General features: G+C 37.7%; 3 protein-coding genes across 5 annotated transcripts in view; 2 read left to right on the forward strand and 1 right to left on the reverse strand.

Moving 5' to 3' along the window:
• Window positions 1–908, forward strand: part of LOC103480893 (E3 ubiquitin/ISG15 ligase TRIM25-like) — a 33,222-nt gene extending 32,314 nt beyond the window's left edge. The window contains exon 3 of the mRNA XM_017310349.1: window positions 591–908. Within this exon, the coding sequence (XP_017165838.1) occupies window positions 591–908 (318 nt within the window). The remainder of the gene's footprint in view (window positions 1–590) is intronic.
• Window positions 909–3,266: 2,358 nt separating this feature from the next.
• On the forward strand, window positions 3,267–5,898 carry LOC103480824 (E3 ubiquitin/ISG15 ligase TRIM25-like). Its single transcript, XM_008436009.2, has one exon. It carries the CDS (start codon window positions 3,873–3,875, stop codon window positions 5,520–5,522), a length of 1,650 nt encoding a protein of 549 aa, XP_008434231.1. The 5' UTR covers window positions 3,267–3,872; the 3' UTR covers window positions 5,523–5,898.
• A 1,208-nt stretch (window positions 5,899–7,106) lies between these two features.
• Window positions 7,107–18,201, reverse strand: part of LOC103480823 (SH3 domain-containing protein 19-like) — a 28,615-nt gene continuing 17,520 nt past the window's right edge. The window contains exons 8-17 of one of the 3 annotated variants that reach the window (XM_008436008.2): window positions 14,974–15,033; window positions 12,580–12,814; window positions 11,428–11,647; window positions 11,145–11,354; window positions 10,042–10,100; window positions 9,740–9,960; window positions 8,452–8,480; window positions 8,116–8,290; window positions 7,815–7,909; window positions 7,107–7,736 (exon numbers count right to left, since the gene is read on the reverse strand). In XM_008436008.2, coding sequence (XP_008434230.1) covers window positions 7,629–7,736; window positions 7,815–7,909; window positions 8,116–8,290; window positions 8,452–8,480; window positions 9,740–9,960; window positions 10,042–10,100; window positions 11,145–11,354; window positions 11,428–11,647; window positions 12,580–12,814; window positions 14,974–15,033 — 1,412 coding nt within the window. In that variant the 3' untranslated portion in view covers window positions 7,107–7,628. Of the gene's footprint in view, window positions 7,737–7,814; window positions 7,910–8,115; window positions 8,291–8,451; window positions 8,481–8,786; window positions 8,866–9,739; window positions 9,961–10,041; window positions 10,101–11,144; window positions 11,355–11,427; window positions 11,648–12,579; window positions 12,815–14,973; window positions 15,040–18,201 lie in introns of those variants that run through there. The other 2 variants (XM_008436007.2, XR_536184.2) reach the window with 2 other exon arrangements.

The raw sequence follows: 18,201 nt of genomic DNA on the forward strand, positions 1-18,201 counted from the left end.
AGCTGGAGCAGCTCTCACACACAGAGGATCACAACCAGTTTCTCCTCAACTACCCCTCACTGCCAGCACTCAGTGAGTCGACACACTCATCCAACGTCAATAAACATCCTCCATATTTTGAAGACGTGACAGCAGCTGCATCAGAGCTCAAAACTAAAGTCTTGGACATCCTGAGAGATTCACCAAAAACAAGTTCACCAACAGCCTCTAAAGCGGATGTTTTACCACAACCATTGGATGTTTCACCACAACCATCTGGAACAAAGACCAGGGAGGATTTCTTAAAGTATTCAAGGAAGCTCACATTGAGTAGAAACACAGCACACAAATATCTGGAGTTGTCTGAAGGCAACAGAAAAGTAAMAATGACCAATGAAAACCAAAATTATGAAGATCACGAAGACAGATTCACTAGAAGATGGCAGGTACTGAGTAAACAACGTCTAACTGGACGTTGTTATTGGGAGGTAGAGTGGACACTAGGGAGAACAATTGAAGTAGCCGTGGCCTATGATGACATAGAAAGAACAGGGGACACAGAAGATAGTTCCTTTGGTTTGAATGAGAACTCTTGGGCTTTGTGTTGCCAGCGAAATTCTTATAAATATTATGGTGTTGATGTTGATGATGATGATGATGACGACGATGAAGATGATAATTATGATGATGAAGATGATGATTATGACGATGATGATAATGCTGTGGTTATTCCTGTCACAAACCCCTATTGCTCCAGAGTAGGGGTGTACCTCGACCACAGAGCAGGTATTCTGTCTTTCTACAGCGTCTCTGGGTCTCACATGACTCTGATCCATGAAGTTGAGACCACGTTCACTCAGCCTCTACATGCTGGGATTTGGCTTTCACGTTCAAAAGGAACCAGTGCAGAGTTCATTCAGTTAAAATAAACTGAAGCTGAGTAGCTCAGTTTAGATCTCTGGTTTATTCTAGATCATCTTAAAACTTTAGCATTTCAAATGTTGGGAAGTTTATCAAGATGTAAATAACATTTTCATGGTGACTTTTAAAAGCAAAGAAATGACAAATATTCAAAAATAATTCCTTGTTAACTGGTTAAATACTGATTCTGGAAGATGAAAATACTGGGGATGTGAATCAATGTTGTGGCATGATGAACAAATGTAAATAAAGCTAAATATCAAACATAATATTATGGTTTTAAATATATTTCACAGTGATTTAATAATACATTTCCATCTAGCTGTTGTTCATATTAAACCTATAGATTCTACGTTTTTTGTTATCAATCTTAATTCACTGCAAGACATTGTTATGGTATTACAAAACAATACCCGTTATGCTCAAGATATACACTGGAATTGTCATTTATGTTTTAATTTAGAACCATGCAAACCACAGAAATATAAAGAATCATTTTATAAGTTGTGTGTTTTATTTAACGTGATCAAGTGGTGAATTACATTTTGTGTGCTGGTACATTGCTTAATTTAAAACTGATTTTTTCTTCTTATTGGTTTGGGTACTTTTTAAGAACTGGATTCACCTCTTGAAATCCAAATATTAAGATTGTATTCTTCAAAATGATGTTTGAATGAAAATAAAACCTATATTGAATTGTTTTAATAAAGAAGTTAATTAACATTTTCTGTATGATTGTTTCAGACAAAAAAATAAAGTTGTTTTGCTTTCTGTCAGTGTGAAGTTGATTGGTTTTAAACTTACCAAAATTTATAACCACAAATAAATAGTCTAGGACTGTAATCACTAATAGTAAAATATCAAACTATTTCAAACATTTTAAATGAGTCTTATTGGATGTTGTTGGAGGGAGATGAAAAGGATAGGCTGAAGAGTTTATTAAACAAAAGACAAATACTGTAATATTTGTCTTGCAACTTTCTGGTTGCACTTTCTGCTGCACCCTGAAAGTATTCACAGTGCTTCACTTTCTCCACATTTTGAGATATTCCAGATTGTATTAAATTAATTTCTTCTCTTGTAATTCTACGAATACCCCATTATGACAGTGTGGAAAAATGATTGCTACTCTGACAAAAGTTTTTAAAAAAATTAATATTGAAAAATATTTTTTTCTGCCAGGTTAAGAGTCTGCAAACTGAATTTTACTTTGTTTTGATGGACTGACCAGCAAATAGTAATACATACAAGCTTTATGTAAACAATACTACTGTTAATCATTACATTCAACAAATTTAAAAAGTCAAAAGTCCTGAATGTGTCTCCACAACACTGTTCTGTCATGTTCATGTCATCAAATTCAGTTCAAATTCCATGTTCTATTTAAACAAATGTAGACAATATGACAATTCTAATAACTCGAACACAGAAACTGAGGAGAAAAAAAATTAATTAAACTTTTGCTCCTGCTGTCTTGATGTCCAACCCACAGCTTTCATTAAGAATACATGCCTATCATTGCATCTGATCTGTTTCAAATAGTAAATCTCACCCCCCTGATCAGGTGTTTTCCCCCAGGTTCTAAAAACAGAACCACTGATAAAAACAAATACAATCTGGACAAATCATTAATGTAGAACCACAGGCTGATCTTCACCCTCCCATTCATCAGCAAAATAATTGAAAAAGCTGTTTTTTCAGCAGATAAATGGTTTATTAATGACCAATCGCTTTGACGTCTTTCAGTACGATTTCAGTCCACAGTACTAAGACTGTCCTAGTCAAAGGGTTCAATGACATCCATATAAACACAGACTGTGGAAGAACCACAGTGCTGGTTCTGTTGGATTTCAGGGCAGCATTTGACACTGTTGACTATGACAAAGCAATTTCATAGCTGGATTGGACTCTGGTACAGTACTTAAACTTAAGAGGAATTTGTTAGTTTCAATAGATAACTTCTTATCTGTGCAGACACAAGTTGGGTACTCCAAGGTTCAGTCCTCGGACCCCTTCTATTCAATATCTATATGCTGCCATTAGCTCAGGTTATAACAAGAGATATGTTTTGCTACCAAGCATTTGCGCTCAATGAAACAAAACTAACCAAATAATTTTTGGACCTAAAAAAGAAAACATGAAGAGTAAGATTCAGTTATTAAAGCGATCCGGGTGAAATCTAGGAATAGTGATGGACTTGTACCTGAACCTTCAAGGACACATAAAGACAGTTACAAGGACGGCCTTCTATCACCTGATGAACATTTCTAGGATTAAAGGACTAATGCGTCAGCTTATCACTGAATGATTTACCACTAAATTACTTTAAAGAACTAAGTTGTCATATTTAGCTTTCATATTTTCATGTCTGAGTCAAGTCTGCTCTGCATACCCTAAAGCTAAACATGGAGAAAAACCAGTCATAGTTTCTATGCTCCTGAAACTGTAAAAATGTTGAAACAGAGTTACTTTAAATCAAGGCTAAAAACCTATTTATTTAAGTCGACAAGTAATAAGTAAATCCTTATTACTTCTCTTTATTCTGCCATTGTTATGACTGAAGGCTGAATTGCTTCAGTCATGAATGAATTGAAGCAATTGTACAAAATTGCTTCAATTCAAACATAAAAAATTAACTTGACAAGACATGCAAATAATAAAGCAATTCAAAAGAGTTCTTCAGATCTGCTGATTACAGATAGACATCAAAGCTGTCAAAAAAAAACCGAAACCACGGAAAGCCCCTGCCTTTTTTCAAAACAGTTCAGTTCTGACATTTCCTGCTTCCTCCTCTCACACTAGTCTGACAGGTCGGGTTTAGCGAAATAACTCTACTTTGAATAAAGAGACCGGCAAAGTCTGCGGAAGATAAGAGGAAGAAAACTGACTTTTTATAGGAAACCTTTAAAAGAGAAAGTAACATTTCCCAGACAAAATTCTTTAGAGTTCAAATCGCACAACCAGGAAGTCTCATGGATTCAACAAAAATCTTTTGTTCAATCTGTTTGGATCTACTGAAGGTTCCAGTAACTATTCCCTGTGGACACAGCTACTGTATGAACTGCATTAAATGCCACTGGGATGGAGAAGATCAGAGGAGAATCCACAGCTGCCCTCAGTGCAGGAAAGAGTTCATGCCGAGACCTGGACTGGTGAAGAACATTATGCTAGCAGAGTTGGTGGAGGAGTTGAAGAAGATTGGACTCCAAGCTTCTCCAGCTGATCACTGCTATGCTGGACCTGAAGATGTGGCCTGTGATGTCTGCACTGGGAGGAAGATGAAAGCTGTCAAGTCCTGTCTGGTCTGTATAGCTTCTTATTGCCAAAATCACCTCCAACCTCATTATGAATCACCTACGTTTAAAAAACATAATCTGGTTGAAGTTTCTACTAAACTTCAGCAGAGGATTTGCTCTCGTCATGATGAGGTGATGAAGATCTTCTGTCGCACTGATCAGGAGTGCATCTGTTATCTCTGCACTATGGATGAACATAGAGGTAATGAAACAGTCCCAGCTGAAGCAGAAAGGACTGAGAAGCAGAAGGAGCTCCAAGTGAGTCTGGATCAAATCCAGCAGAGAATCCAGGACCAAGAGAAAGATGTGAAGCTGCTTCAACAGGAGGTGGAGGCCATCAATSWCTCTKCTRATAAARCAGTGGAGGACAGTGAGRAGATCTTCACTGAGCTGATCCGTCTCCTCCAGGAAAGAAGCTCTGATGTGAAGCAGCAGATCAGATCCCAGCAGGAAACTGAAGTGAGTCGAGTCAAAGATGTCCAGGAGAAGCTGGAGCAGGAGATCAGTGAGCTGAAGAGGAAAGACGCTGAGCTGGAGCAGCTCTCACACACAGAGGATCACAACCAGTTTCTCCTCAMCTACCCCTCACTGCCAGCACTCAGKGAGTCKAMACACTCATCCARCATCAACATCCGTCCTCTGAGACACTTTGAGGACGTGACAGCAGCTGTGTCTGAGCTTAGAGACAAACTCTTGGACATCCTGCATGACCATCCAACAAATTTGAGAATGTGCATTAGAATGGTAAAATCAGTGTTAAAACTAGTAACAAAACCCAGACATGATTTCTTGAAATACTCACAAGAAATCACTCTGGATCTAAACACAGCATATATAAATGTGTTACTATCTGAAGGTAACAGAAAAGCTACATTGATGAAACAGCAGCAGTCTTATCCTGAACATCCAGAAAGATTCACTTACTATGATCAGGTTCTTAGTAGAAAGAGTCTGACTGCATGTCGTTACTGGGAGGTGGAGTGGAGCGGGGAAGGGGTTCGTCTAGCAGTCGCATACAGGAGCATCAGACGAGAAGGAGGATCAGATGAATCCGCATTCGGACGAAACGACAAATCTTGGGCTTTACGTTGTGACAAAAATAGTTATCAATTTTGGCACAACAATATTAAAACTCCAGTACCAGGTCCAGTTTCCTCCAGAATAGGAGTGTACCTGGACCACACAGCAGGTATTCTGTCTTTCTACAGCGTCTCTGAACCCATGACTCTCCTCCACAGAGTCCAGACCAGATTCACTCAGCCTCTACATGCTGGAGTTTGGCTTTTTGACTATGGATCCACAGCAGAGTTCATTAAAGCCAAATAGAACAAATCTAGGGACAGAGGGTCAGTTTGGGATCACATGTGATTTGACTTGACTCCCTGTATGTCTGCAAACATCCATAGAACATTTAACTTTTACCAAAAGTAGAGTAGTTAAGAAGTCAGATAAACATGTTATTCTGTATTTGCTTTTGTGTGTCTACTGATGATTTAAATGTGTGTGAAGTTAACCTCAGAGCTCCTACTGAAACTTTCTTCAATCACAGTTCAACTCGACTGATTGGATTCAACAACAGTCTTAGATGTTCAAAGATGATCGAACCTTTATTATGGATGTAATTTTCAAATTCAAATAAAATTTGTTGAGTCATTGTTTTCATCGCCAACAGTTCTATTCAATGGCATTTTGTTCAAGTTATTCTGGGAACATTAAATTCATAAGATGCTTGTTTCATGTAATCTTTTTACAATTTCATATTTTTATTATTTTCCATAATTGCTTATTTGCCAAGTCTTTCCACAAGATGTTTTGTTAGTGCYATTTTTTCTCTGTCTGTAAAATGCTACATTAATAAAATACACTTGGGCAATAATCAGCAAAAATTATTCGGTTAAGCTACATGACTGATTTCTAAAAACTAATTTTTAGAGCAGGAGTGAGAATGTCCTTTTGCTTCTTTCAGATCCCCGCTAAAGTCTTTTGTACTCAGTATAGTAACTAAACAGTCCTGCAGGTGAGCGAACAGTCAAAGTAGTAAGGTGTTACTTCTTTTTTCAAAGTTAAATAAACATCTGATTATAGTATATAGACATACTGACAATAATGTAGTTCCTTCAAACTGACCCACTGGGAGAATGAGCAAAAGTCTATAATTTTTATTTTTTTTCCCCACACTTTATAACAGAAAAAAAATGTATTTATTTTTTGGTTAATTTTGATGTTCAACAATAATGCTTTTGTCTTTTGTTGCCATTTGTCATGTTATGAACCCCCCTTTATAATATTTGTTTTATTGTGAATTGGTACATTTTGTATTGAGGCATTTTAAAGATTTTTCTTGGATATGAAAAGTTGTGATTTGAGTTATTAGGAAACATGGAGAATTTAATGCCATTAGTTTGTTTCTATGCGCTATTTCAGGTATAAGTACAGGAGAAGAACACTTAGTGATTATGAGAACAAGATGTCTTGAAAGTGGCATGAAGTTTTGCGTTTTGAGTAAAAGACACAGCCTTTATTAGGTTGTTGCAATTTTAGTCAGAATACAGGAAGATATTTGGCTCAAGCTGTGTCGGATTGAGGTTGGATTATGTTTGCGCTATAAACAAACCATCTCTGCATGTTTTGTAACGTATCCTAGTCCGACTGCTGTGTTTACATCTAAACAAATGAGACCCATCAGGTGGGAAACTGCCTAAACACACCAGGTGTGAAAACACCCAGAGATTCATAATTGCTAAAAATGAAACACTTTGACTTAAAACTTATGTGAAATAATTTAGTGGACTGATGACAAAATTGGATTAAAAAAAGGTGTTTACCTACCTGCAGATACTTACCGTCAGAGAACTATTCTCTGAACAGTTCATTCAGCTCYATTCATGCATYMTTTAAATCAACAAATGGTTGGAAAAAGGAAACAAAGGCTTTATTTTGCACAATCAATTTACAGTTCAATTAAAGTGAATTAATTGCATATTTTGTATTTACTAACAGGTCATAATTGCAAAAAGAGACTGAAGAGAGAAAGGTCTTCGAAGCAGTGATCAAATCCCATGATGGCGTTAAAATTCAAGATGGATCCAGTTCTCCTATTGGTCAGGAAAAACAGTGAATAAAAAAGAAATTATCAAGTCCAGAGGAAACAAAGTAATAAAACTATCAACAGTTCATCAATGTGTAATCATTTCCTTTAATCTCAAATGTCTAAATCTGAGATTACAGACTCCCTCCATCTCCAGTTAACAATAAAAACTATCCAGGCTCATTCAGGTCCTTTAATAGCCACCTGGCAATAAAAAGTAAAATAAAATAGAAATACTGGAATGGATTTATTCATGTTTTCATCCGAAAATGCTAGATAAAACAACAACACAGGAAACATCCCTGTGATGTCGTCAAAAGTTCAAAAATCTGCTAAACTCCTCATCAGAGGAATGAAATGTAGTTTTTAGGCACAATCCCACGTTTTCCGCCTACAACTCCCAGAATCCACTGCTCATCAACCAGCTCCACCTGCGTTAGTATGTCACCGACCTGCAGGAGACAGAACAAAATAAATCGTTCATAACCGATTTCAGCAGACAATTTAATTTTTAAAAAACCTTTATGTACCTTGAGTGTGAGCTCATCCTGGTTCTCTGCTGTGAAATCAAACACAGCTTTAGCCGTTCCTTTAGCTGCAGACTCCTGGCCTGTGATTGGCTGAGCTGATGAGAAAAAATAAAATGGACAAAAAACAGAAGACGCCTTTTTAAAAAGTTCTCCTCAATAAAATATCAGCCTAACATCTTAAATTTTCACAAATTGAGCTTAAAATGTAACTGTAAACTCATCTTATTCTTATATTTTTATTTTATTTTTTATTTAAAGGCCTTATAGTTGCTTAAACAGCTTTATAAGTGTATTCTCATACCCTGACTGGGTTGTGTGAAAGCAGCAGGAAAAAGCCCCTCCCTCCCATCCAGTTGTCCTCTCCTCCACTCTGCATCCACATGCTCCGTCACTTGAATCAGCGCCCCCTTCTGGAAGGACAAGTCCTCTGTAGTCTGACCCGGGAAGTCGAACAGAGCCACCRCCCACTCGTCTGTCTGTTTACACAAACGACTCGGTTTTAGAGCGTTTATAATTTCATACACTGACTAAAATAAGTGCTGCTTTGCAGGAGAACATTTATAAGACTTTATTATTAAAAATATTGTTTTAATGACACAAAGTGATGTACATAGAAGATGTAGCTAAACACACTCACCTTTAAATCTGATGGTTGTTTTAGTGATGCTGAGGAAAAATATGCAAAATAAATGAGAAAGATTGTTTTTAAAGACAAAACAATGAAAATGAAAGCAGAGAAAAAACAAGAAGCTCATAACAAAACCATATTTAATTATATAACATGTTCAAAAACTAGAAGTTGGATTAGCAGACAGTGAATACAAATAGTAACAATTTTCTGTTATTGTGCCAAAAACGTAAGTATAATAACGTTTAGAGTTTCTACACTCTGAGGCTTCAGTTACACCAGGAATATTGTAGTTTTCTACATAAACATGTTTCTGTCCGGTGCTGCGTTATTCAGATACTGACCTTAGAAGCAAACATGAAGTCCAAATTGATGATTGCTAGCTGCTCTCTCTCTCTCTCCCTCTCTGCTACTTATCTAATCCTGATCGCTCAATCACAAAAGTACACAAGCATGACAAGAGCTTATTTATCCTCCGTTTCTATTGATAAGCTGAAATGTTTCCATTTCCTTCAAGTCATTGAATATAAAATGTGATTTTTGTGTAGTGACATTTTGTTGCCAGTTTTGAAAACATACCCAAACACATTTCCTTCCTCTTACGCCTGGTTCACACAGCAAGATTTTAAAATGGTCAGACGATGTTTCCACACACAAAAGATCATATATATAACGAGAAAAAAAAAATCTAGGTTACGATTTGGTGAGCAACTGAGTAAAGAAAAATGGTACATTCTGCACATTTTTCATTTAACCACTTACCTTGTTTGTACAATATTAGAAATATATTAACATATGAACATAAATAAATAATTACATTTATTTTTTTTTAAAGAAAGGAAATGTTTTAATGCCTAAAATGCTAGAATAAAATATTCTGTCAGTGAATTTGAACCACTAACAGTTCAAATTTTAGCCAAATTGATTTTGTGAGATTTCAGGTGGGAAATTTTACAAACTCTCACAAAATCTCTCGATATCAAACATGAGTTCAGAATAAACAAACATGGCCGACAAGGAAGAATCAATAGTGATAGTTTGTAGATTATATTTGAGAAAAAACTATAGAAAAACTTTCTAGGGTGCCATGATGGTTGCTTTGTCTTCTTTATTTGGAATTAAGGAATATCTCGAGTTTATCCGAATAATCGAGTCATAATAAAAATCAGCATTAAAATCTTGCTGTGTGAGCCACGAATTACCAACTTAACTCAGGTGAGTGTAAACATTCATTCCAGCGATTAAAGAGTTAAACATTGACGTAAAGCTAGAAGAGTAAAAGCTTTCTTTGTCTCACCAGGGCTTTCCGTTTCTCCAGTTTCTCCTGGCGTCGGCTCTGGAAGAGGCTCCACCACCTCCATGAAGTTGAGTGGGAATATTCCCGTTCGGCCGTGGATCTGGCCCCGGCCCCACTCCTGGCCAACCAGCTCCAGGAGGCCGATGACGTCGCCCTGAGAGAAGGTCAGCTCATCCTCATCCTCTCCTTCGTAGTCAAACAGAGCGACGCATCGCGGGCCGCTGCAGAGACAGACAGCACGTCTGGTTTTTCACCGCTTTCAGCTTTAATTTGTGGTTTTGTGAGCGTCGTTTCTCTCTGACCTGACAGCAGGAAGGTCCGGCTGCTCTTTGAGCTCAGCAGGCTGGACAGGCAGAATGGACTGAAGAGAAACAGGGGAACAACATTTAAAACACCAGACAACACTGACTGAACATTCTCATTAAAGTCCAGTTAGTTCTGCTTGTGACGCTTTAGTTTACATGTCAATTGGTTTATATAACACATTAAAACAACAGATGTTGACAAAAGTGTTGCACAACTCACCAGTAAAAACAAGAAAAATACATTTAAAAGTGTAAGACGTTTATCATTATAAAAGAAACTCAGACTCTGTTTGAATCGACCACCAAAGAATAAAAATGGGTTTTAAATGTAAATATGATGGATTCCCTGWTGGTTTGTTAAGTGGAMAYTTTGGCATTTTAACATGACAATAATTTATATAAGTAACAAAAAATTAAAATCAGGCAAAAGAAAATGTTTCAGTTTCTCTCAGTAAAAAACTGCAACAGAAACTGCAGGTCTGAGTCTGGTTGATCTTTGGTTTGATTCAGTGGGCAGAAAATCCAGAAACTACTCAATTAAGAGCAGAAATACTTCATAATAAAGTTGTTCAAGTGAAAGTAAAACGTTCAGCGTAGTACAAATACTCCCAAAAGTAYATTTTTAMTGAAGTAAACGTATGTAGTTACTACCAACTGTGAGATTTTGCTGCTGCATTGAACTGTCATGAAGTTCATCACAATACAGATTGTTGTATTAGACATGATAGTCTGCCACCTAGTGGTGGAATTTATACAACTTTGGCTTTTTAGGGAGTGAATGATGATTTATTTCTTSATATTTAAAATCATCCTCTTTATTTGATGTTTTCAGGATGTTGTAGAAAAACTGATTCTCAGCTGGATTTTTGTTTAAATATAAAAAATTAATATTTTAATTGACACACTGGCTTTATTTTAAGCCAGTGTGTCAATCTGTTATTTTTCAGCTCAAAAGCTACATCCAGAAGCTGTGTTGGAGTTTTAACCATCTGAGAGACGAAGGCTTGTTGAAATTGTGTAAAAACTTTAAATATTTAATCAATAAGCTTCCAGGAATTACACTTTTTAACAAGAATAAATAACATCTGTCTGGTCGGTACCTGGAAGTCAGACGGGTTGAGGTCTTCTATGGCCGTTTTCGACTCGCCGTCCTGATGTTGGACCGTCTCTGGCTGGGTGTCCAGGTCCAGGAGACACTGAGACGGGCTGATGTCGGCCGTAACGCCGCTCTGATCCGACCCTTCACCCRCCTGCTGCGACTCGACAGACGCAGGGTTTGGATCGTCAAGAACGATYAGGACTTCCTGTTTCTGGAAAACAAATTTAAATTACTACAATMCTCTGTGTTTCGTTATGATTCTATGTGCGTTTGTGTGAGATTACCATGTAGCTGATGTACAGAGGGTGTCCAGGTTTGGGGCGMGGCGGCAGAGGCGGGCCTTTCTTTGAYGCCCTCTGAGTCTGCATCTGATTGGCYGATGAAAACKGCTCARCTTTRSCAGCAGCGATCTGATTGGTTGAGGAGTTWATTGCTGGGGGAGGCGGTCTGCTGGGGGCGGATTTGATTGGTGGAGGACGAAGAGGGAGGAGCTTAACACTTGGACTTGGGAAAGAAAAGGACAAAATATGAATGAAACAGTCTGAACTTATGATTATGTGTCTTTACTCCTTTAGGACAAAAAGATTATTTAAAAAACACATAGACAGTAAGATTAAACATTTTTTCTGCAGGTGGAGTGAAGCAGCCACAAATGATGCAACTGACGGTTATTGTACTTATTGGTTAGTCTTACTTCTGATGRTTAATCAATCTTTGTTATACAGTATTATAAATACATTAAAAGAAGAAAATAKACATTTTTGTACCAGAAATGCAATAACTTTAGTGAACACTTAATCATATATAGCAAAAGATTCATGGGCAGATATAAAAAACATCCTTTTGTGAAAAGCTCGGTTGTTTCTGCTTGACTTAATATCAGTACAGTGCAGCGCTGATCGATTGATTATTTTTGGATTAATCGAAAAACCATTTAACAGGATACGTTTTACGCAATTGTACCAGGTGAAGCTAAATCTTCCACTGGAGGAGATTTAGGTAGAATATATTAAAAACGAAGAAAATTTTCCATCTTAAATGCAAAATGTACGTAATTTTGGTGGAGCTTTGGCTTAATCACCGCACTGAGTGTGTTGTTCTCTCAGCAAATTGTCCTTTTCAGAGACTATATACTCCTGTAAACAATTAATTYATTACTAAATTAGTTGCCGATTATTTTAATAATCAATTCTTCACGATTAATTGTGTCAATCCTCCAGCCATGTTCTCTATTCATTCACTCAGAAACATCAAACCTGCAGTCTTTGGGTTATTTTTGAAAGTACTGTTATAAATGGTATATTAGACCTCAAACACAGATCTGGGTGAAACAGAAACTTTCTACATAAACGACCTTAACAACATGTCATCTCCATCCACAAACAGAATGAGGCTTTTAATCAGTGTTTAGGTTCAACTATTCGGTCTTTTCTTACCGCTGAGGGAGAGTCGGCCCAGCAGACGCTGGGTTAGCAGGGATGCTAGCTTCAGCTTTGGCCTGGGGAACAGAGGCTTTCCTCACGGCGGGGGCCGGAGTCGGAGTCGGAGGTTTCGGTGGTCCTGGAGGTTTGGTGGGTGCAGCYGGACTGACCGCTGCAGCTTTCAGAGGGACTGGGTTTGGATCTGGACGCGCCGGTGGCACTGCAGTTGGTTTGGGAGCCAGACTGGGGGCTGCAGGAGGAAAACAGGTGATTAATTATATTTATTCATCATATAAACCTAAGATGAATAAATCTGGTACATAGAAAGGTAGATCTGTAGCTACTTCTATTACAGTTAGTGTGGTGATTATATTGTTTTGAGTTTTTTTATTTCTGTGTTGCTACAATCATCTCTGATAGGACAYTAGCGCCCTCTGCTGGCCTTAAACTCTCATGCAACTGTTGCATGAAGTTTATACAGATCCATCAATAATTCAGAAWATTGCGTCACCAGGTGAAACTCTATGTAGATTATTTAAACAGATTGGTGTTTTCCAGCCTTTATTTCTGTCAGTTACAATGGTTTTCTGCTAAAAGACATTTAACCAATAAAAAAACATTTCAAGTTCAGCATGAGAAATAATCGCCATGTGTGAAGCTGCAGGTGGTTCAGRTAAAACAACAATGGCTCTATTTCACTTGATGAAAGAAAACTGAAAATATGCTGAAACACTGAGTTCCTTTACATCAAGTTTTAAAAAACAACAATACCTGTTTGGAGCTGAATTTGATTAATAATAACTGGAAGAACATATTTGATTATWTTAATGCTGGCATTTGACAAAATGAAATGTTTATTGCTTGTTTCATAATTGGTTGYTGTGTAAACAAAATAAACTTGAGTTACTATTGAGTCAAGAAAAGGTTCTGATGTTCACAGGAACTAAAACCAAGGACCAGGTTATTAGTTGCTCGCTGTGTTGCTGGATGACATTTTGCTTTAATTCTTTGTGAATAGCTTCATAGAAAATCCCTGAGATTTTGCTCCATGACAGAATGAGGTAGTTTCTGCAGGTTTGTTGGCTGAACTTTCATGATGCGACTCTCTCATCCTGCTAAATCTCAAAGGCTGTTCAATTATTGGTTTGAGATCTTGAGACTGTGGAGGTCACAGGAGCGCAGTGAACTCCCAGTTTCAGAACAAAACGGTTTGTTTTGAAACACAAAGTGTTGCAAACTTTGTTGTTTGAGTACACTCAGGAGAGAGTACTCCTCTTCTGACAGGTCACTGTCAACAGAGGAGTACTCTCTGGTCATTAAGGGAAGGAAATGGTCAGCAACTCTAAAACTTTGATGCTTAAAATGTGAGCGTTGGAGCCTATTAAGTATTTGATGAATTGATAATTAGCGAAATGCAGCTTTAGTTGCTCTGATTGTTTGCTGCGAAAAAGTGAAAGTTTTTCTACCTGGATAATATTTGTGTTATAAGTAAAGTTAAACGGCCTATTTGAAACCAGCGAGCTCTCCAGTCTCGTTTTCTAAAACTACCTTGACATGTTTACAGAAAATGGTTTTGATTATATTATATGAAAGATGCACAAATATTTGACTTGTGGTTTTGGCTTCRTTGCTGCTCTGACTGTGTTGTTCTGTCAGCAGATGGCCTCGTTTGAATCTGTAACTCCAGCTAACGATTAATCGATTGGTCAGCAAGATGACAATTATTTTTCATATTCAATTAATCGTGATTAATCACAATTAATCATTTCAGCCCTATTAGTACGGGGTYATTTCAGCAAAATGTTGCTATCAAATCAGAGCAGACTGAAGCAACTTTAATGTTTAGCTTSACTCAGTTGAATGTCAAACCAAACATAAAAGTTGCCTCTGGTTTGATGATATAAATTCAACATTTGGCTCAAATCAATGCTTATTAATGCGGTTTTGGCAGAACTTCAGAGTCATATTTAAATATAGAGATTAGACATATAAGAAGTACTGATGTGGTTTTATTTCTACCACGAGGCATCAACAAAAAGCCCCCAACCGTCTGCATCTATTGGTTGACAGCCTAACTTAAAGAGCCAATCAAACTGCTGAAGGCAACACACACCAAGACTCCTACACACAACAACAGTGGGAGCTTGTTTCTTCTCACACAATCATCCCATTCTCCTCCCACAAAGTTTAGATTGCATCACACAGGCCTCCCTCTTTGAGCTGGACCCAAGCACATAGTTACATACAAACACTTAGCACATAAAACCACTCCACATGTTTGCATGTTTCTGCCACAAAACAAATGAGCTGCATTTGTGTCTCTAAGCTCTCAAACGCCCCATTGTGCCGCAGCTACATCCAGATCAGTGCCGAAGAAACTCGGACACACAGCAGGGCCTGTAGTCTTACCGCTGGCTCTGCGAGGGGAAGTCGGTGCTGCTGGCTTGACGGTGGAACGGATACTTCCTCCTTTCACAGAAAAAGGAAATAAACACAACATGGAAAATCATTTAAAGTGTAACTAATCCCCAAAARACAACTGTTGGTTTTGCTGATAYATTAGCTGTTCACTAGGTTCTATAGACCCTAAATAGGGTTTAGGACGGTTCCACAGGACCTGCTAGTGGTAAATGGAGAGTAAAAAACCTAAATATATTAACTAATATTTAGGTTAATTAAATAACTTAAATAAACAACATATTTAAACAGTTTACCAACAGAAAATAAGGTGATTTGGGATTACTTTAACGGCATCTTTTTTTACTTGCTTTAACTGTTCATTAGGACCCTGATTATTAAGATACATYTACTTTTAATGTGTTCACTTATATTCTTGGTAATTTTAAGTTAAAAAAATCAAACATTTTGTGAATTTTTAATTTTCCAAATAAAAAACAGCTTACAACAGTTTGCCAGAAAATCTTTAGGTACAGAAATTTATTATAAGTAACTTATTTTATTAATATTATTATTTTAAGTATAATAAAGTGACTTTGCATTTGTCTTCTGTGGATAATATCAATTAAGCATCGTCAAGTTCAAACAGCWGCTGGGAGGGAAGAAACACGGTCACAAAAATAAATCAGTGACTCTCTATTCACCAATGCCTCTTCACCTGCCTCAGTTTGGTCTCCATGGTAACCAGCTGCTGCACTGGCATTTTGTACTACTTTCATCACTGCTTTGTCCCAACTCTGATATCAACATCAGCATCAGGATACAAGGATTCACCAGAAGATCTGCAGAGATGTTAGATCTAGCTAACATCTCTGCAGATCACACACATCCTGGACACAAACTGCTTAAGCTTTTACCTTTAAGTTAGTGCTACAGTGTGCTATTTGTGGGGGAAAAAATTTAACTGTTGCCACAGAGATGGTTTCTTCCTCCAGATTGTCTCTCTGATGCAACTAAAACAAAACAAAGACAACTGACAGCAATCCATAAAGACTGCTAACTGGAAATATTAACGTTTCTTACTCAGCTGTAGTGACGAGAGAGAGAAAGAGAATTAGAYCAAACCAGCATTTATCAGCAACAATACGGTAAGCAGCTCACCGAAGACCGACTCCAACCACATCACACTCTGTGCAACCTCACTAGTAAAGTTTGGTTAAACTTTACTGTCCTTGAAGGGCAAGTTGCTGCACACTCAGCAGGTCCGCACATAAAAAACAACAACAGYCTCATTAACAATBTTCAAGCACAGACAAGACAAAGTCTGCTTCCAGACTGTGTCTGTCTATCGGTTCTACAGAACATTATTCTCTCATCTTGACGGTTCAAACTCGACCCGTAGCGTCGTAGCTTTTGTTATAGAGGTCAATAAGACTGTCAAAGAGGAATGCCAGATATTTTACTGCTTTCTTTAATAATGTCCTGCAAACTGTTTATAATTTCTGACTGTTGAGTTTGAAAAAAAACAAGCCCTCCATTATCACCCATAGATAAATAAAGGTTCTCCTTGTCTGGACTGAAACCAGGAGAAACAAAAACAACATTGTAGRGCATGAAGTCGACAATAAAATTAGTTTCCCTTGAGTTAGGAAGACAGAAGACATTTATACATTCTTGTATAGGATATAGATAAATATTTTTATTTTATGATTTTAGTTCAGGTTTATCTTGCTGTTCAATAATTGCAGAAATGTTAAAGAAAAATAAGTAAACCAGAGTAGATTATTATGCAAATACCAGGAGGGATGTAAACACATATTGACTTTGTAGTAATAGTAACTGAGTCTGGGAGGAAGGACATGCGATGACGYTCCTCTGTGCACCCAGGATGCAGCAGCCTGTCACTGCGGTACGATGGCAAATGTGGCTTTTTGATAYGAGTCACATCAATCGAGGACTAAAACCTGACATCAAGTAACACTGAGGCAGCAGGGAAGAAGAAGCAAGAAATGTGATGCTAATGTGTTAGCATCAATGATACTGGTCATTTTGTTTATTTGGTAATTGTTGTAAAGATCTCTAATAGAGGAGCTTTATTATTTAGTTTTATTTGCTCTGCTGACCTCTGATTAAATGTCCAGTTTAGAAAGAAAACYAGAACTTGGGAGACTAATGCTAATTTTTTAAAACACCATTATMGTCTAAAGCAGTGGTCCCCAAGYTACGGCCACATTTGGTCCGGCCCCCTGAACAATACCAGAGAGCATTCAGATTTTTTTTCATATATTGTATTTTCCGGTTTAAATGTGGATTTTTCTTCAGCCACCAGGGGGCTCTGTAGCAGGAAGTGTGTCCTGTAAACTGTGGGTGCTTTTAGGGAACTGCTTGACTTTTATATTATTTAATCAGTACGGTTGTTTGCTAGCGGTAGAGCAGATGAACGCCGCATTCCAGGTTTCCCTCAATGAAATATATACTAGTCAGTCCCAGTGACCGTTTCACTAACGGTATTTACCCATGTGCTTTCTGGGTAAAAATCAATCAAGAAACACCCCCCCCCTTCTCCCCTCCTGTCAACAATTTCCGGCAGTGCAGGTCATTAACTGACTCCGGCCCCCCACCAGAGAAGGGAAAGGTTATGTGGCCCTCACAGGAAAAAGTTTGGGGATCCCTGGTCTAAAGTTAAGGAAATACATTTTTTACCACTGTGTAGCAACTTCAGAGTAAACYGTGGTGGTGATAATGATCTCATATGAAGCTCATTTGCAGGCCATTGTGGAGTCAATAACTTAACTTCCTTATCAGCAGCTGCTGCTAATTCAGGCTATCTGGCAGCGTAAACAGGAAGAAGAACACTTCCTTCTAGCAAATATTTGGAAAGTTACCAGAGGCAATTTAGCAAATATCTGCTAACAGACATGAAGAGTTTTCACAACCACATCAAGTTAATCATGTAATTTTTAGAGCTCATCCACTAAGGCTGCTGGGCAAAAGAAATGGAAAAAAGAAATAAGAAAAGTCAACACACAAACCTGAAGCGTTAGCTGAAAATATTAGCAGCGATGCAGAAACACTGGATCATTCAGATTCAATAAAAATGTAATGACTCTCCTGACTAAACAGAGGTTTCAGTGAGAAAACCACAGATTGTTCATCGAGTGTCAAAGAGGTCAAGTGTCATCATGAAAACACCTGACTGAGATCCTAAGGAAATGAGCAAAAACGTGTAGTTGTTGATAA

Source organism: Poecilia reticulata, linkage group LG18 (assembly GCF_000633615.1).
Source record: "Poecilia reticulata strain Guanapo linkage group LG18, Guppy_female_1.0+MT, whole genome shotgun sequence".
Lineage (NCBI taxonomy): Eukaryota > Metazoa > Chordata > Actinopteri > Cyprinodontiformes > Poeciliidae > Poecilia > Poecilia reticulata.